This window comes from Chrysochloris asiatica, unplaced genomic scaffold, assembly GCF_000296735.1.
Source record: "Chrysochloris asiatica unplaced genomic scaffold, ChrAsi1.0 scaffold00006, whole genome shotgun sequence".
NCBI classification, from domain to species: domain Eukaryota; kingdom Metazoa; phylum Chordata; class Mammalia; order Afrosoricida; family Chrysochloridae; genus Chrysochloris; species Chrysochloris asiatica.
The window spans coordinates 14,514,815-14,535,548 of NW_006408524.1; the positions used below are offsets into that span (position 1 = coordinate 14,514,815).

The 20,734-nt window shown below is 36.9% G+C and overlaps 1 protein-coding gene across 1 annotated transcript in view; it reads left to right on the top strand.

The window, feature by feature from the left end:
- Positions 1–20,734, top strand: part of HERPUD2 (HERPUD family member 2) — a 50,229-nt gene that overhangs the window by 10,923 nt on the left and 18,572 nt on the right. Inside the window, exons 2-4 of the mRNA XM_006832137.1 lie at positions 9,126–9,203; positions 13,153–13,266; positions 16,456–16,610. Of these exons, the coding sequence (XP_006832200.1) occupies positions 9,126–9,203; positions 13,153–13,266; positions 16,456–16,610 (347 nt within the window). The remainder of the gene's footprint in view (positions 1–9,125; positions 9,204–13,152; positions 13,267–16,455; positions 16,611–20,734) is intronic.

The window sequence follows — 20,734 nt, forward strand, 5'->3', positions numbered from 1 at the left end:
TTGCCGCCTCACTTTCTTGAAAGATTTCAATTTTTATTCCATCAATTCCTGGTGACTTGTTTTTTGTCAATTCCTTCAATGCACCAAGGACTTCCTCCTTCAGTATCATTGGCTCTTGATCATATCCTACCTTCTTGAAATGGTTGAACATCAATCATTTCCTTTTGGTACAGTGACTCAGTGAAATTCCTTCCATCTTCTCTTGATGCTTTCTATATCATTCAGTAATTTGCCCAGAGATTCCTTCAGTAACAATGGTCGAGGCTTGAATTTTTTTCATCAGTCCCCTAGCTTGAGAAATGCTGAGCATGTTCTTCCTTTTTGGTTTTCTGACTCTAGATCTTTGCTCATTTTGTTGTAATGTTAGGCTTTATCCAAGAAATTAGTGTGGGCTTATTCTTGTGACTAAAATGTAAACCTTTATGGAGAAGTACAGTAATTTCGTTTCTATATGAGAATTTAGGTTTTAAATTCAGTAAATACAAATTTTATTCATATAGGCATGTACTTAAGTAAAATACAATATAAAAGTACACTAAAGTATAAAACACAATGCATATTTCCCAGTGCTCAAATTGCTTTTTGTCTTTTCCTCCTAACTTTAGTGATCACAAACTGCACAGCCGAATGCTTATTTTTGTTTCTGTAGAGACTGAAATCTCTCAGGATATAGCAGTGACTCAAGAAGCGCTTGGTTCATTATCGTTTTTATGTATGGAAGTTGATATTATTAGGTAGCTTAATTATGATGAAGCCATTGAAGAATTTGTAAAGGCAAAGAATAGAAAGAAATGATTTTAATTATAGCATGTTAGAGATGAAATATCTATTTAAAAAATTAAATATAGTAATTTGTTGTAGTATTTATTGGTGGTGGTGGCTGTGGGTATGTGCTGTCGAGTCAGTTCCTACTCACAGCTACCCTATATAGGGTTTCTGAGGCTGTGCTTCTTTATGGGAGCAGAAAGCCTCATTTTTCCCCATGGAGCCACTGTTAGATTCGAACTGCTGACCTTGCAGTTAGCAGCCCAAAGTGTAACTTATACTACCAATGTTCTTTGTAATATTTGTTACCTATCATTAAATTTTATTTTGTGATGTCTTTTCATTTGGTCATTCATAATTGTGGCATTTATTATGAAACACACCAACATTGAAGTATGAGCTGGTTAAAGCAAAATTGGTGAAAGTCAGTTTTTTGTTGTGGGCAATCAACAGAATTTTACATTGCTGAAACAACTAAATTCACTGACTCATTTTCTTTGTAAAAACTGGAATATTCCTTTTGTATAAAATGTGATGTATAGTAAAAATATTAGTACCCACATCTACTAGAAAATTTATAATCTTGTTGATCACATTCTGCTAAAATGGCAAATGCCACTCTTGCATTCTATCACTAATATTTTTAATGTATTTAAGAAGAAGTTACATCATAGACAGCTAAGACACACAAACACATGTATACGAACGAGGTGACTTCAAAAACTTTGTGGAAAAATTTCATGATCTTTTAATTTAAAATTTCCATGAAATTTTGAAGTCCCCTGGTGTACCTACAACACACATTTTCATATGTAACTCACATATGCTGACAGAAATGCATGGGGAGGCACACCACAGACAATCCCTGTTAGAGGCCTCACTTGCTTTAATCTGGCCCTGACTAGGAACATGATTTTAAAAATCATACATAATTATGAGACAGCCGTTTGGTTTTTGACATAATAGTATTGAACTTTTGAAATCAACAAAGTGACTTTCTTGGAAAATAAAAGCACTGTTGATTTTGTAAGTCTGTCTATATCAAACTCTTAAGAATATTAAAATGCATTAGGGATTAATAGTATTTTATCTGTTTTTGATACCTGGTTAAACATTAAGGGACTAGATATTTAAGATACGTTGTTGTTAAGCACCTTTGAGTTATAGCTATCCTGTACAGGGTTTCCCAGGAGTGACTAGTGAAGTTGAATTGCTGACCTTGTGGTTCAGACCAACCTTGCATTCCGGTGCTTTGTTCCACAGCACCACACCAGGATTCTGTTTAAGATACGGTGGTGGTGGTTATGTGCCGTGGAGTTGAGTGCGAGCAGTGACTCTGTATAGTGTTTCTGAGGCTGTAAATCTTTATGGGAACAGAAAGCCTCGTCTTTTTCCCATGGATTGGCTGGTAGTTTTGAACTTCTGACCTTGAGTTTAGCAGCCTGACTTGTAACCACTATCCTACCAGAGCTCCTATTTTAAGATATAGGTAGATGTACCTGGTATGGCACTATGGGCTAATGTGCTGGACTACAAAGTCGTTTGAACCACAAGGTTGGTGGTTCAAGGTCACCAGCTGCTCCTTGGAAACCCTATACAGGGTCGCTATGAGTCTGAACTGACTCGACAGTACTAAACAGTAACAACAAACATTCTATAGTTTATTGTACTGTGGTGGTTTGTATATTTCTCTGATACTGGAAATTATACTAACAGTATTTTTAACACCAGCAGTGTATGGCAATGATGGACAGGTTTCAGCTGAGCTTCCAGACTAAGACTAAGAAGGAGGAGAGGCAGAGTACTTCTGAATGTTTATTCACTGAAAACCTTATGAATAGAAGTGAAACACTGTCAGATAGCACCAGAATACTGAGTATTGATACATGATGAACAGCACCAGAATATTGTCAGATGTTGTGCCAGAGGATGAGTCCCATAGTTTGGAAGGGACTCAGAATATAACTGGGGAGAGCTGCCTCCTCCAAGTAGAGTTGACCATAATGCCACGAATGGGGTTAAGATTTCAGGACCTTCATTTACTGATTGGGCACAACTCAAAATGAGAAACAGATGCAAACATCAATTAGTAATTGAAACATAGAATGCACAAAGATGAATGTAGGAAAATTGGAAGTTGTCAAAAATGAAATGGAACACGTAAATGTCAATATCCAGGTAATAGTGAGCTGAAATGCACTGGTATTTGCCATTTTGAATCTGAAAATCATCTACTGTGCCTAGAATGACAAATTGAAGAGGAATGGTGTTACATTCATCACCAAAATGAACATTTCAAGATTTGCCTTGAAGTATAATGCTGTGATAGGATAATATCCATATGCCTACAAGGAAGACCAGTTAATACTAGTATTCAAATTTATGTACCAACTAGTGCAGTGATGATGAAATTGAAGAGTTCTGCCAACTTCTTCAGTCTGAAATTGATCAAACATGCTATCAAGATGTATTGATAATTAGAGGCAATTGGAAAGCAAAGATTGGAAACAAAGAGGAAGGATCAATAATTGGAAAATATGGTCTTGGTGATAGAAAACATTTTGAAGATTGAATGATGGAATTTTGCAGTACAAATGACTTTTTCATTGCAAGTAACTGTTTAAACAACATAAAAGGTGACTATACACATGGACTTCATTAGATGGCACACACAGAAACAAAATTGACTACATCTGTGGAAAGAGAGTGGAAAAGCTCCATTTCATCAGCCAAAACAAGGCCAGTGCAGACAGGAACAGACCATCAACTGCTTATATGCAAGATCAGGTTGAAGTTGAAGTAAACAAGTCCACAAGAGTTGAAATTTGACCTTGAACATATCCCACCTGAATTAGATCGTCTCAAGAAGAGAATTGATTAATTAGACACTAATGACTGACGACTAAAAAAGTTGTTGGATGACATCCAGAATATCATATAGGAAGAAAGCAAAAGTTCATTAAGAAGACAGGAAAGAAGAAAAAGACAAAAATGGATGCCAGAAGAGACTCTTAAACTAGCTCTCCAGTGTAGAAATGCTAAAGCAAATGGAAGAAATGAAGAAGTGGAAAAGCTGAACGGAACATTTGAAAGGACAGCTCCTGAAGACAAATTCAAGTACTATAATGAAATGTGCAAAGACCTGAAGTTAGAAAACCAAAAGGGAAGAACACACTTAGCATTTCTCAAGCTGAAAGAACTGAAGAAAAATTCAAGCCTTGACTTGCAATACTGAAAGATTCTGTGGGTAAAATATTGAATGATGAAGAAAGTATTAAAAGAAGATGGAAAAAATACACAATCACTGTACCAAAAAGAAATGGTTGCTGTTCAGCCATTTTAAGAGATAGCATATGATCAGGAGCCACTGGTACTGGAGGAAGAAGTCCAAGGTGCATTGAAGGAATTGGCAAAGAACAAGGCTTAGAAATTGATGGAATAGAAATTGAAATCTTTCAACAGTCTGATGCAGCCCTGGAGGTACTCATTTATCTATGCCAAGAAATTTGAAAGACAGCTATCTGGCCAACTTAATTGGAAGAGATCCATATTTATGCCCATTCCAAAGAGAGTTGGCCCAGTGGAATGTGGAAATCATTGGACAATATCATTGGTGACCCATGCAAATTAAATTTTGCTAAAGCATCCATTTTTCTATGGTCTTCCTTATTCATTGTCCAGCTTTCACATGCATATGAAGTTGTTGAAAATACCATGGCTTGAGTCAGGCGCACCTTAGTCCTCAAGCTGACACCTTTGCTCTTCAACTTCCCAAAAAGGTCTTGTGCAGCAGATTTGCCTAATGCAATACGTCGGTTGATTTCTTGACTGCTGCTTCCATGAGTGTTGATAGTTGACCCAAGAAGTTTGAAGTCCTTGACAACTTCAATCTTTTCTCCATTGATAAGAATGTTGTTTATTGTTCCAGTGGTGAGGATTTTTGTTTTCTTTACATTGAGATTCAATCCATACTAAAGCCTGTACTCTTTGATCTTCATCAGTAAATATTTTAAGTCTTCTTCACTTTCAGCAAGCAAGATTGTATCATCTGCATATTGCAGGTTGTTAATGAGTCTTCCTCCAATACTGATGCAATTTTTTTCTTCATAGAACCCAGCTTCTCGTATTATTTGCTGAATAAGTATGGTGAAAAAATACAACTTTGTCGCACACCTTTCTTAATTTTAAACCGTTCAGTGTTCCCATGTTCTGTTCAAACAACTGCCTCTTGGTCCATGTACAGATTCCTCATGAGCACAATTAAGTGTTCTGGAATACTCATACTTCTCAATGTTGTCCATAACTCGTAATGATCCACACAATCGAAAGCCTTTGTGTAGTCAATAAAGCACAGGTAAACATCTTTCTGATAGTCTCTGCTTTCAGCCAAGATCCATCGGACATCAGCAATGATATCCCTCATTCCATGGCCTCTTCTGAATCGGCCTTGAGCTTTGGAAACTCTCTGTCAATGTATGCTCACAGCCGTTTCTGTATTACCTTTAGTAAAACTTTACTCGCATGGGGTATCAAAGATACTGTCCTATGATGTCAGCATTCTTTTTTTTGGTCAGTGAGTTAAAATGCTGTTTACTTGGATTGGGGTAGTTAGGTAGTTCTCTGTTGGCTACTGAAGAGTACTATCAGGACATTTCCAGTCTGGTAATTTAGTGGACTGTCTATGTTTTGATTGGATGTGGGTGAAGGTGTACCTGATAGAATTTCATGACCCAGATCTAGGGTGTGAGAGAGGAGTTGAGGGTCAATCCTAGGTTTAAGGCCTGTGTGAAAGAAAGAATGGTGGTGATAAAAGAGATGGTTAAACATATTTAGAAATGTTAATATAGTGCAGTGCAGTGGTTTTTTAGGATAAACACTAGAATGCAAACCACATGGTTGGGTTTTTGAGCCCACCAGTTGCTCTGAGGGAGAAAGATAAAGCTTTCTGCTCTGACAAAGAATTACATCTTCAGAAGCCCTGTACAGGATCTTTATGAATTGGAACCGACACTTAACATCTTGCCAGTAGAAACTTAATTGACAATTGATGCCTTATTTTGGATTTGTCAGTCTTGAGTCTTCTGAATTCTTATATTTGAACAATACTGTGTGATGTTTTGGACTGTTGGTATGTGTGGCGCTGTAGAATCAGCACTGGACTGTGAACCAGAAGGTCAGCACTTCAAATCCACCAGCTGCTCCTTGGAAACACTATACAGGGTCTCTATGAGTCAACTCGACAGCATTTAACAACAGCAACATTTATCAACAGCAACAATGTGATGTTTTATGAGAGAAAAATCAACTTATGTTAAGTTACTGAGATCTTAAGGTTTGTTTTATCAGTCAACAGTATCTTAACTATTACCAAAATGGTTCCTTCCATCACAATACAATAGTGTTATTAAGTCTGGATACCTAAAATTGTATTACTCTTAAAAGTTAAGTGGAATTTGAACTGAGTTCTCCAAATCTACACTTTATTAATGCTGTAACTTACAATACCAAAATAACTTATTAAAAATGAAATTTAAGTTGTGCTCCTCAAATCTATACTTTATTAGTGCTATAACTTACAATACCAAATAACTCGTTAAAAATGGAATTTGAATTGAGTTCCCCTAATCTACACTTGATTAGTGGTTTAGCTTACAAAATACCATAACAACTCATTCAAGAGTCAGTCAATTGATATCATGCTATGTGTTAGCGTGCCTAACAACTGCATTGACAGATGCTGAGATTAATTAGTATTGAAACTGAAGAGGCTAGTTTTTTTAGCCTAAGTTAGGCACATGTGAAATTTATTTTCTTTTTTCAGTCACAATGAAATTGAAAGAATTCTGTTTTAAAAACAATTTTAGCTAATCTAAAGGTATTTGAGTATTCAACGTAGAGTAACAATATAAATGAAGGGGCTTCAAAAAGTCCAAGATCTTTTCATTTTAATTTTCCACAGACTTTGAATCCACCTTGTGCTTTTTTATGCCCCTTTGTACCCTTTTGAAGTGTACAGTTAAGTGGTATTAGTATTTCATGAAGTTGTGTAGCTATCACCAGCATCCAATTCCAGGACATTTTTATCATCCTAAAAGTACTCCTTACTTTTACTGGCAGTCAGTCTCCATTTCCCCTGTCCCCCTTATCCCAGGCAACCACTAATTGAATTTTCATCTCTGGATTTCTCTGGCTTCTTTCACTTAGCATATTGCTTTCAGGTCTCATCAGTGTTGTGGTATGCATCAGTACTTTAAGTATCTTTGCCAAATTTCTTGGCATAGATGAAGGGATACTTCCAGTGCTGTATCAGTGTTTTTGAAATATTTCAGTTCTTTTTTATGGAGGAATAATTTCCCATTGTTTGGATAGATACCACATACAGTTTAGGAGTCCTAGAAGGAGCTCTGGTAGCGAAGTGGTTATGAATTGGGCTGCGAACCTTAAGGTCAGCACTCAACAGTTCGAAACTACCAGCTGTTCCGCAGGAGAAAGATGAGGCTTTCTACTACTGTAAAGAATTACAGCCTCGGAAACCCTGTTCAGGGTCGCTATAAGTCGGAACCGACTTGATGGCACTTAACAACAACAACAAGTGTGGCACTGTGGGTTAATGAGCTGGCATGCAAAATCGTTTGAACTGCAAGGTCGATGGTGCCAAGCTCACCACTGCTCCTTGGAAACCTATACAGGGTCACTATGGGTTCAGACGGGCTCGATGGCACTTAACAACAAAAACAATATTTGATTGTGTAGGTATATCACATGCAGTTTATACAAATATACTTACATCTGTTGATAGGCATTTGGATTGTTTCCTTTTTTTCATTACTATAATGCTGCTACGTAGGATGTGTTTTCAGTTCTTTGGGGTAAATACGTAAGGAATAGAATTGCTGGGTCATAGGGTGGTTGTTGTTAAGTGCCACTGAGTTGATACCAACTCATAGCAGCCCTGTATAGGGTTTCCGAGGAGCAGCTTGTGGGTTGGAACTGCCAACCTTGTTGTTTGCAGCCCTCTGATTACCCAATAGCACCACACCAGGGTCTGTGTTTATATATATATACTTTATACATATATAAACTATAGTTCTATGTTTAACTTTCTGAGGATTCTAATTTCTGTACTTTCTCAAAATCACGTTTTTTCCTCATTTATTTTGTGGTACCTTGTAATTCAGTTATGTTATTGTATTCGCTTTCCCGAAAATTGATGTTCGTTGATGTATAAAGGAAGTTGACCACTAAGTTAGAGGAAAATTGACTGTAAGATCGTAATTACATGACTACTCCCTTCATTGTAATCTGCTAATATCAGTGCCATTTGCAGAAATGAACCAGATGAGTTCAGTACCAGCAAGTGTTTTAAATCAGTGCTCTGATTCACAGACTAAACATTTCATTTCCATCCTTAATGATGACAAAATAGACTATATATAAAATTGTTGTTATAGATAATATTTAATTATTGTCATAGAATTTAAGAAATATTTCTGTCTCAATTATGAAATAGATAGGGACTCTAAGCAAATAGTTTATTTTTTTTTTTTTTGCAAATACTTTAATTTTAATGTAAAATACTCACATGCTAACTATGAACACTTAGTAGATTCATTATAAGTTCAAAATGTGGCAATACTAGAACATTGTTACCTATTTTGAACTGTATATGTAGATAATAACTGAATCTTCATGTACTTGTGTTGACTTTTAATTCTGAAAAACGTAAAAAGGTATTTGTGACTGTGGCAAGAATTTTAAAAAGAATGCTTAACTAAACCACATGGTTCTTGACTGAGAACCAGTGAATTACTCTGCATGATATTAATAAAGAAGAGGAATCGTCTGTTTGTTTGTTTTGTAGCTGTAAAATTCTGACAAAACTATGGAAAATAGCTGGGAGATCTTGAAGTTTTATCCTTCTATTGACTTAGTAAAAGAACACCACTTTGTCATATTCTTGAAGGTTTGTAATGATAGTTATGTATGCATTGCACTATGGCAGAAAAGACATTTCTTTTTTTTTAGAAAAGACATTTCTAAAGTATCTTTTTCTCTAAGTATTTTTTATTTGGTAATTATAAACATTTTCTTTTATCCACAACAGATATATTTCCATTTGCTGAGCTCATTTCTCTGTCTCTTTTTTGGTATGTGTGTGTGTGGGGTACTTCCCTACATTTGTTGAGCTCTTAAAATGTCTTTTTGTAAGTTGGGGGAAAAAATCTTAAATTCTTTATCAGTTTTCTCCTTATTTGTGTCTAAAAGGAATTTTATTTTACCCAAATTTATGCATGGTATTCCTGCCCTTAAGTTTGTTCAATTAGAAATAGTTGAATTCTTCTCTTTGTCCCATTTCTTAGTTGACAAAGGATCAGAGATTGGTGTATTCGGGCCGACTGCTTCCGGATCATCTGCAGCTGAAAGATATTCTCAGAAAAGTAAGCTTTCCTGTGGCTATTTGAAAACAGATATATTTAATAAAGTGTGAGAGGAGATAAGTTCTAAAGATTCACTGATACTCAAATCAATTTAGTTTTTAGATATTTAAAATAAATCATTTGGGTACGCTGATAAAGGTAAACTAGAAGGTAAAGAACATAATGGTAGATTCTCATTAGTTAACAGCTCTGTATACCCATCTAACAGCCAGCTCTGAAATATATGTTCAAGTATTTGGCATCATTTGTAAGAAAGCATTGTTGAATCCTCAGTAGAGCAGGGGCAAGAATGTTCAAGTAGTGGTGAAGGGTTTTCACTGATAACCAGACTTTCCTCTAAACCTCCTTTTGATCAAACAAACATGACATTTTGATACAGGTAACTTGGGTTAGGAGGAGCCCTGGTAGCATAGGAGTTACAAATCGGGCTAAGTACAAGGTTAGTAGTTCAAATCTACCAGCTACTCCTTGGGTGAAAGGTGAGACTTTGTGGTCCCGTAAAGATTTTTTTTTTTTTCTTTTCCTTATTTAAAGGTTGTTTTTATTTGTTGTTAATACATAAATAAAACATTTGCTAGTTTAGCATTTTTTCACTTGGACAGAGGACAAAGTAGAACTGTCCCATTGGGTTTTCATGACTAATTTTTATACAAGCAGACTGCTATATTGTTCTCTCATAGAGCGGCTAGTAGGTTCAAACTGCCAACCTTCTGGTTAGTAGTCGATCACTTACCAGGAGTCTTACCCTACAATTTAGTAACATCAGTTACATTAATCAAGTTGTTCAGCCATCATCAATGTCTGTTACCAGATTTCCTTCACCATTAAACTCACTTCTTCCTAAACAATGACTCCTCTTTTTCCCTCCCTCTTGCCCTTGGTAACCACTAAGAAACTTGGTCTGTATACATTTGCTTGTTGCTTTATGCTATTGAGTTCTAACTCATAGTGACTCTTTAGGACACACTACACTAGAACTTCCTCCTAAGGCTTCCTAGGCTTTAACCTTTTTTTTTTTTCTAATTTTATTTTAATGTTTTATTGTGTATTGTGTGATAGTCTACACGGGGGAACAATAGCTTTACATTCTGTCCATCATACATCATCTCATTGCTATAGTTACCATCCCGTCCATGTATCATCACCCAACCAAAGGGTGCACCCTGCAATCCTGCCTGCCCTCCCCTCACGGTCCTCAGCACACGGCCCCTCTCCCACTCTGGATCCCTAGTCCCCAGCCACTCCATCTCATCCTCTCTCTTCATGTCATCCTCTCTGTCTCAGTCTCAGGCCTCACTGCTCCTCTGGGTGGGGTCCCGCTCTCCGCTTTTCTCCTTTGATGGTCCCAGGGCCCTCCGCTCCTAGACTGAAAGGTTAATCACTCCCATGGTCCCGTAAAGATTTGTAACCTCAGAACCACTATGTAGGGTCGATGTGAGTCAGAACCGACTCCAGCACCCAACTTGGGTTAGGAGTTTAATTTCAGGAAAGAAAATGAAGACCAAATGGTTCACCAATTTGCAAACTTTGAATTCTGGTGCTCAGAACTAAAACATGTTTCAAGTATAGTTTTTTTGACTGTCAGCTTAAATGCTAGTTGTTTTAATGATAGCTTTTCGTTCATGTTCGTTGTGGAATTTAGACTGTTAGAATCTTTCTGCATTGGAAAAGCTTGTTTGTGAATATAGTAGACTTGAATCCAGCGTTTTTGTTTTGCCTTTTTACCTTTGACATAACTCTTCATGTTGCTCTATTTCGGATCTGATTTAGTTCTGTATCCTCCTTTTGTATGCTTTATGATAGATAACCTGTGGGAAACCTCAAAACATTTGTGCCCACATATCAAATCTGCTTAGTTAGTTGGCATTTTACCTTTTCCAATGTGACTTTTAGCTACTATTTCAACTATGTAGTTTCAGTTTGTGCAAGTGGTTTAATAACCTCTCTTTTCCTTTCAAAAATAAAAAAGAGTGGAATTTGCTGCAGATTTTTTTTATGCTTAGAAACCTTCTAATAGCTGATCTTTGAAATACAGATATGTTTATAATCTGCACATGAACACTTTAAAAGCTTTTTGCAGGCAGAAATTCATTCAGACACAGGTTGACTTAAAATTACAGTCCAAGGACTGACTATAGCACCTCTTACAGAAAGCATTTTGAATAATGCATTTGTATTTTGAATGGATATTTGGACTGTTTCTATTAAAATCAGTGTACCCCTTAACTTTTTTCAATTGAATGCTACCTGTTTAGTTATACAATGTTTTACTGAAACATTCCACAAAGGTAAATGAAATACTGTGAGTTAGTTGTGATTAATTTGACCTTTGGAACCCAGTTTCTAAGGAGAAACATCTACTTTTGGGTGGTTTTTATATTCAGTATTCAGAGCCTAAAAGGCCATTGTAAATTAGCAGTATCTTCAGTCTGCTATTCCAGACTTCTCTCATGCCTTCCTGTCTCTGTGAAGCCTTTCTACAGTATTTCCAATTCCCATACATTTTTTCCCATTTAAACCCCTAAAGCAAGTGTAGTTTGTGCTTCTCACTTTGTACAAAAGAAGGTTTTATATTTTCTTCTCATTGTGCTCTAATGTGCTAGTCTGGTCACTTAACTGTTTTGTGTGCCTCTTTAAGTGAGAGATTCACAATAGAACTGAGTACAATTTTAGATTCATGGTTCTTGGTGGATAGTTAATAACCTCGTAGTTTCTAGTAGCTTTGTTCTTCTTTCACCACTGGGCACCTTGTCTTTCCCTTCTCTTTCCCTGTTCTCCTTTTTTAAAAAAATCATTCGGTTTTTCAGATTGCTTACTCATCATTTGTTTTCGGTTTCCCTTTTTATTCTTTTTTTCCTTTCTCCATTTTACTTGCTTGATCTTTCTGACTAAGTGTAAATGTACTCATGATGTCACTAAGCTAAAATGCTACCCCTTATCTGGTGTGATGCTGTGCGTTAATGCGCCAGACTGCAAAGCCGTTTGAACTGCAAGGTCGGTGGTTCAAGCTCACCAGCTGCTAATTAGAAACCCTATACAGGGTCGCTGTGGGTCAGAACAGACTCGATCTCACTTAACAACAACAACATCATTGTTTAAAGGAGGCCTGATGGTGGGGTGGGGTAAATGTTGGCCTGCTATCCACAAGGTCAGTGGTTCAAAGCCACCATGAGAGAAAGATGAGACTGTCTGTTTCCATGAAGATTTACAGTCTTGGAAACACTATAGGGTCGCTATGAGTTGGAATTGACTTGAAGGCAATGAGGATTTTTTTTTTTTTTTTTGTCATTACTTAGAATATTTTCCTTCTGTCATGGGTACAGTTTTCTGGAAATGCATGGAATATTTACAGTATACATGTATAGTTCAGATATATGCTTTTGGATGTATCTGTGTACAAATGTCACAGACAAAAAATATAGTGTGACCTAAAAAAAAAAAAAACCAAAAGACTGTACCACCTTGCTAAAATTAAGGCTAATGAGATTATGTTGAAATTATTTGAGTTTCTTTTACAGCTGCTGTCTCAAGTTAAAGAAATAGTTCATTTCAGTATTGAAGGTTTATAAGCCTAAGTTTCAAGGTGTTTATTACAGTTTGATATTAAGAAGCTAGATGTTTTTGATGTTGAAATACTAGATTGGGTTAATGAAATTTACTGCATTGTTTGTTTTGCTTCAGTACTGCTTGGTATACAAACTAATCGTTTTTTTATATAACAGTTACTGAGTATTTAAATTATTTTCTAAGCATGGAGAAAATACTGAATTTACTAAAATGGTACCAAAAATTAAAGTGACTCACTTCAAATGGCAGTTTATTGCTAATCAAATGGCTGTGGGAGAAGGGAACTTGATATCATTAGTTAAATATTTCAGTTTAGCTACTAAGTTTTTGAACTGCCTGTTTTCCAGTACCACCCTTTAAATGTAATCTTCTTTAATTTTAGCAAGATGAGTATCATATGGTTCATCTAGTATGTACTTCTCGGACCCCTCCCAGTTCTCCAAAACCTTGCAGCAGTAGAGAAAATCATGAAGCATTGGCATCCAGCAGCAATTCTGTGAGTTATTTTGGGAGGTGTAAAGACAATTTTCTGATTCTTCTTTTTTTTAACCTTAAAATAAAATGAAAAACTGTGCTGTGGGTTCTAAACTTTGATTTTAGAGATCTGATATATAAGTATAGTGGGATCCCTTAAAGCTTGTCCAGGATGAATTATTTGCTGTATCACAATTTACAGGGTTTAAATACAGAATTTAATTGCAGAGCCACTTTGCAGGGTTTAATTACCGAAATACTCAGAAAACAAAATTGTAATATGATTATATAATAAAAACTCTCAGGCTTGTGATGTGTCAGAATTATTTAAGGAATTTAAAAATTTAGTATGCATGTTTTGCTCAGAGGAGCCCTGATGGCACAGAGGTTAAGTATTCAAGTGTTAATTGGAAGGTAGTGATTAGAGCCCACCTCTAGTCTCCCTGGGAGACAGATGCTGCTGTAAAGCTTTCCAACTGTGGACATGCTGGGGGCTGGGGTGGTTCTGCTCTGGCCTCTAGGGGTGCTATCTGTTGGAATGGACTCCACAGCAATGGATATGTTTATTCAAGTGGGAAAAATTGTTTCCATCTTAACTATGCTAAAGCTTCTTGGAGATTTCTTAGTTGAGAATTTTGTTTATTTAGAAATTCCTCGATTTGAGTTATTAATTCCAACTGCAAGGAAAGAATAGCAATATACTCAGTTCTGTCAGACTTAGGTATATGAGGGAGCTTTACAACATTTTTGGGAAAATGTAATTGAAAGATAATGAAAAATTTCCACAAACTTTTTGACACTCTCCCCCCTCCCCCATACAAATCACTGTCTTCTTTACTTATGTAGCTTCCTAAAAGTATTTTGGAGTTGTTTAATATTGAACTTCTTAATGTAGACAGCATCTCCAAGTCTTAAAGACAATGTCCCAGTCCTTTTATGTTAAATTATTTTTGATTTTCTGCAAAGAACTTATTGAGACTTTTGGGTGTGAAGGGAAATGACTGTTAATTCCTTGGGTGGGGAGCTTTCCTACTGCTGAGTGTGCTTGCACTCCTTTAAGAAGGGGAGGAGCAGGTTAGTTGGGAGATCTTCTAGTAGATGCTAGTTAACTGCATAGATCCTTTCATTGATATATTTAATTAGTATAACCTCAGTGGGCATTGTGTTTTAAGTATCAGCCATGGGAATTTAGCTTACATGAAACTTAAGTATGCTTTGTCATAAAACTCAAGACCTTTTAATGTTTCTTGCCTTGCTATATGAAGGGATAAAACGCTGCCATTGGCTTAAGTCTTTGGACACAGGTGTGTTGCAACAGTTATTGTTGGAAAGGATTCATCTCACTCAATGGACTTTCAAATGGTTCCTCAGCCATGAGTTTACGTCATTAGTACATATACACGTAATCCCTAGATTGCAAATGAATTCTGTTCCCAGGTCTGTCTTTAAGTTGAATTTGTATGTAAGTAGGAACAGCTAGTTCCTATCTAAGGTCAATCATTCCAATGTTTGTCTCAGTATATACCTTTCTGTGCATAAAAAGCATTAAGGAAATCCTTTCAGATACACTAAGAATCTTCTGGCTTTTTAGTACAGTAATAATAATAATGTTTGGAAGTGGGTTGCAAAATTCTTATTTATTATTATGGACCTCGAAATTTTAATGTAAATAGGTTAGTTTCTAACTGTGGGTTGCATGTAACACACTTATCATGGGGGCTGCCTGTACTCAGTTTTTTTTTTCATATTATAAAAATTGAAAAAGTTCCAAAGGAAAGTTGTTGAATTCATCTTAACTTTTCATAACTCGGAAATTTCAGAAGGATTTGGAAATGTCTTAGAAATGTAATTGCAAAAGAGTTATCAAGTGAAGTTAGGAATCATTTGTTTTGGAGAAATAAGGCTATGCTGCCAAATATCTGGGCCTTTCTTTTGTTAATTATATTAACATTGTACTGTGGTGGTCTGTTTAATAACTTGTGTCAACCCTCTCCCCCCTCACCTCCCAAGCACCGAAGTTTCCCAGTTTATGTCCCTAAGAATCAATCCCTAAGACTTCATAGTAAGATATATATATTGTGTGGGGTAGTATATTAAAAGAAAGCTCTCCTTGGTTTTGCAAAAGACTATTGTATATAAGTGCCCCCTTCACAACATGGTATTTAAGAAGGTACACATCCTGGTAGTAGGTAGAAAGTACAGACAGAGTACAATTTTAACACACTTGACAGAAAATTATATTGTATTCACATCTTTAAAGTGGAAGAATTAGAATTTGTGTAAAATCAGCAGCAAATTTGGATGGTTTTCAAGGAGTTATATATTGTTTAAGGTTATTGGATCAATAAGGTACTGACATAATTGTGTTGTTGTTGTTAAGTACTGTGGAGTTGATTCTGACTCATAGTGACCCTGCACAGGGTTTCCGAGGCTGTAAATCTGTACAGGAGCAGAAAGCCTCTTCTTTCTCCCACAGAACTGCTAGTAGTTTCGAACTGCTAACCTTGAGGTTGGCAGCCTGACTCGTAACCACTATGCTACCAGAGCTCCTTACTGACATAATTAGAGCATGAGAATTTAAGACTCCTCATTGATCTCGTGCACATTTTGTTAAAGAAAATTATTGATGGCACCTGTAAACTAATAGAATTTTAGAACTGAAAGGAATCTTTAAAATTTAGTTCAGCCTCAGTGAGAAAACGGAGATTCAGAGTGAGGTGTGGTATGAACCGTTAATGTCAGAGATAACACCAGATTCTGCAACTTCTGATTCCTGTCATGTTCCTCATGATTTTCAGCCAGTGTGACCAATAGCATGTCAGACAGTCCCTGGCACACAGCTGCTATTAATGACACAGGAATTAGTGCTATTTTGAGCACTTTGTATGTGTCTGGCATTGCGAAAGGAGCTTTGCATGCCTTCAGTTAATCCTCACAATTTAGTTTAGTTTTTTGTACATAGTTAGCTATTCAGCATTTTCTACTTAAAAAAAAAAAAGTTAAATAACTGCAATTTTGATTTTTTTGGACCCTTAGTCTCATCAGCATGAACTACCTATTTTTTTCTATTATATTGATTTGTGAGTAAATTTCTAAAATTAAGTTATATTTCAGAGAAATTTAATGAATAAAATTTTTTAACAGTATGCCTGCATACTCATGATTGTAATGAATTAAATCTCTGAAGAAATAATTGCATTTTTGTTCGTAGAGCTCCGATCATTCAGGGTCAACCACTCCATCGTCCAGTCAAGAAGCCTTGTCTATAGGTGCCAGTTCTTCCACAGACGGATTAAGGCAACGTACCCTTCCACAAGCACAAACTGACCCAGCAGAGAGTCATCAATTCCAATATGTCATGCAAGGGTGAGTGCCATTGTGTTAGATGCAGTTACTCCTGAGTTTGCAGTTATTAAAATACATGTGGAATTGATTCATACACCTAGAGGGCTAAGTAGGGCAGGATTTGGAAAGCTGGTTAGACATAAGAACCATCTAAGTCAGTGTTTCCAAACTTTTAATGTTTATATTAGTCACCTGGAGATCTCTGTAAGGTTCTGATTCATAAGGGCTTATGGGTTCTGAGAGCTGCATTTTTAACAGAAGTTTCCAGATACTACTGCTCTTTATTGGACCGTACTTTCGTTAGCAAGGATCTAGGTTATTAATTGATTTTTCTTTTTCTTTTAAGGACAGTCTCACTATAGATCTACTTAATGATTCTTCTGGGAAATGGGAGAGTGAGTGAATGAGGGTACACTTAGACAAGTGTGGTGGTGGTGGTGTACCGTGGAGTCGATTCTGACCCCTTATAGGGTTTTATTGGCTGTAAATCTTTACGGGAGCAGAAAGCCTCATCTTTCTTCTGCAGAACAGCTGATAGTTTCGAACTGCTGACCTTGAGGTTAGGAACCCAACTGGGGCTCAGTAATCTGTTTTAAAAGATTCATAGGTGTTGCTGATCAGCAGGCATGGTAACACTGAGGTAGTGCAAAACCATTATGTAATAGAAGAATATGCTAACTATTACATGTGATCCAGAATCTTTGTTGTATTGTAAGTTCCTGTGGAGTAGTTTTCTTAATAAGCTCCCATACACCTAGCAATTATAGCAGGCTTCTTGAGCTAGGCAGTTCCACTGAGCAGTGCAATCTACCACCACAGGTAAAACACACTTTTAAAAGAGTTCGGAGCTTAGGATCTTAGAGAATATGATTTGGTTCTGAGTCATGTCTGAAATCAGAGTATTTTACTGAAGAACTATTATTTGTTAATTTTGAAGTAAAGGAAACATGTTGTTAAGTGGCTATCTCTGCTTGGAGGACAGGGAGGCCTGAAAGGTGGTAACATTGAGTTGTATATAAGAGAAGTTCTGAGAATCTTGAAAGGCACATTTCACGGATGAGTTAAGGATTCCACACAGTTGCTGTATCACTTGTATGGAGTGGTGGGAGGAGTAAGGCTAATTTAACAGATATTCTGAGCAATAATTTTTTCAGAATTGTGGGATTTTCCAGTTCCTTTGATCTCCTCTCCTTTGCAATTCTTAACTTTAAAAAAATATACTGATGTCTTTTGATAACAGCTATTAAAATATAAGAAAGACCATTAATGGCTGTCTGTTAAGTTCTTGGTTTTGTCATAATGTCTATTATCCTTCAGCAATTCTGTTTGTTCCAGTGAAATTGTCCCTTTCCCCTGTGTTTTATTTTTATTCTATAGCATTAAAAATAAAAACTGTCAGAACTGCTGTCATCAGCTATAATTTCCTCCAATATGAATTTATCAGCCATTTTCTTTCTCTGACTTTCCCAGGGCTGAAGAGAGACCAGTTATCATTTTATTAAAAAATGTGACATTTTGTATGGAGACACACATAGACACACACACATTCCAAAAAGTTATGTTTTCCCCATGTTTCTGCTGGTTTATTTGGCTCTTTGTCCCTCCAAAAAGAATACTTCATAAAAACAACCCAAAAAAACAACCCAAAAAAACCACTGTAGGATCAGCACAGGACTGTTAATCCCAAGATCGGCTCTTCAAACCTCTCAGCTGCTCTGTGGAAGATAGATGAGTCTGTCTGTTTCTGTAAAGATTTATAGTTTTGGTATTCTAGCATAGGGTTGCTATGAGTCAGACTTTACTCCATGGCAGTTGGTTTTTTTGGTTGGAAGCGTTGTAATGAAATGTGCAAAGATCTGGAGTTAGGAAACCAAAAGGGAAGAATACACTCAGCATTCTCAAGGTTTAAAAAAAAAAACCAAGAAAAACTTCAAGACTCAACTTGTAATATTGAAGGGTGCAGGACCAGGCAGTGTTTTGTTCTGTTGTACATAAGGTTGCTATGAGTCAAACCCAACTCGATGGCACCTAAACAACAACAACATGGGCAAAATATTGACTGGTGCAGGAAGCATCAAAAGAAGGAATACACAGTTACTGTGCCAACAATAATTGGTTGATGCTCAACTATTTCAAGAGGTAGCTAGCATATGATCAAGAATGGCACTGAAGGAAGAAGTCCAACTTACACTGAAAGGCATTGGTTAAAAACAAGGCTCCATGTGATATCATATCAATTGAAATATTTCAACAAACTGATGAAGCACTGGAGGGACTCACTTATCTCTGCCCAGAAATTTGGAAAACCTGACTAACTAACCTATTGGAAGAGATACATATTTGTTCCCATTCCAAAGAAAAGTGACCTTACAGAATGCAGAAATCAGCAAACAATATCATTAATACCAGGTGAAAGTAAAAATTTGCTGAAGATAATTTAAAAATGGTGCAGTGCAGCAGTACATCGATAGGGAACTGCCAGGAATTCAAGTCTAATTCAGAAGAGGACGTGGAACTAAGGATATCATTGCTAAGGTCAGATGGATCTTGGCTAAAAGAAGAGAATACCAGAAAGATGTTTATACTTTATTGACTATGCTAAAGCATTTGACTGTGTGGGTCATTACAAATGATGGGTTACATTGTGAAATATGGATATTCCAGAACAGATAATTGTGTTCAAGAAGAATCTATACATAGACCAAGAAGCAGTTGTTCAAAAGGGTTGTTGATGTTAAGTGCTGTCAAGTTGGTTTCGACTTATAGCTACCCAGTCTAGGGGTTCCAAGGCTTTAAATCTTTGTGGAAGCAGAAAGCCTCATCTTACTCCTGCGGAGTGACTGGCAGTCTTGAACAGTGGACCTGTGGTTCGAAGTCCAATGCTTATTTTATGGAGACATGGTGCTCCGAAGGGGATATTTGTTGTTGTTGTGAAGTGCCGTGAGTCGGTTCTGATGCATAGTGACCCTGTATAGGGTTTCCGAGGATACTTTTTGTTGTTTTTAGGTGCCATTGAGTCGGTACCGACTCATAGCGACCTTATGCACAGCAGAACGAAACACTGCCAAATCCTGGGCCAACCTCACTACTGTTGACACACTTGAGTCCATCTATGCTGCCACTTGCCCAGTCCATCTCATTGGGGGTCTTCCTCAGATGGTTTAAATTAGGAAAGGTGTGTCTCAGGCTTGTATCCATTTACCATATTTAGTCAGTCTGTGTGCTGAGTAAATAATCTGAAAAACTTGATTATATGAAGAAGAATGTGGCATCAGGATTGGAGGAAGGCTCTTCAACAAGCTGTGATATGCAGATAACACAACTTTGCTTGCTGGAAGCAAAGAGTACTTAAAATACTTATGAAGATCAAAGACTACAGCCTTCAGTATGGGTTACACCTCAATGTAAAGAAAACAAAAATCCTCACAACTGGACCAGTAATAACATCATGATAAACAGAGAAAAGATTGAAGTAGTCAAAGACTTCATTTTGCTTGGACTAACCATCAATACTTATAGAAGCAGCAGTCAAGAAATCAAAAGACATACGGCAGTTGGCAAAGCTCTTACAAAAGACTTTATTATTTTTTTTAAATAAGTTTTTATTATGAGATTTACATGAAAGAATATCAGTTTCACATTCATCCTATCATATTTTATTTCATTGCAATGATTACAAACCCCTCATGCATCATCAGATAACCAAAGGCTACATCCCACAGGCCCACCCCACAGCCGCCAGCACACAGCCCTTCTCCCTCCTTGAGTTCATTGTCCCCAGCCGCTCCATCTGTCCATGTCATCATCTCTGTCTCCATCCCTGGCGTCTCTGCCTCTTTGGGTAGGGTCCCACTCTCTGCTCTTCTCGCTTGATGGTCCCAGGGACCTCTGCTCCTGGGCTACAAAATAAATCTCTCCCCTCCTTTTGTCAAAAAATATCTACCTCTGTATTTCTTACCCTCACAGTCAGTCCTGATGGCAATTATTCACTACTGTACCACAAGAGTCTTATCCCCATTTCCTGTTGCCAGCCTGGTCCCAATAGATTGGAAATCATTCAGTGATGATTCTATCTTCACCGGCCCCATCTGGAGCTAGGCTCCCTCTTGAAAGCTTGTAAGCCAGTCACTTCTTGCCTTTATAGG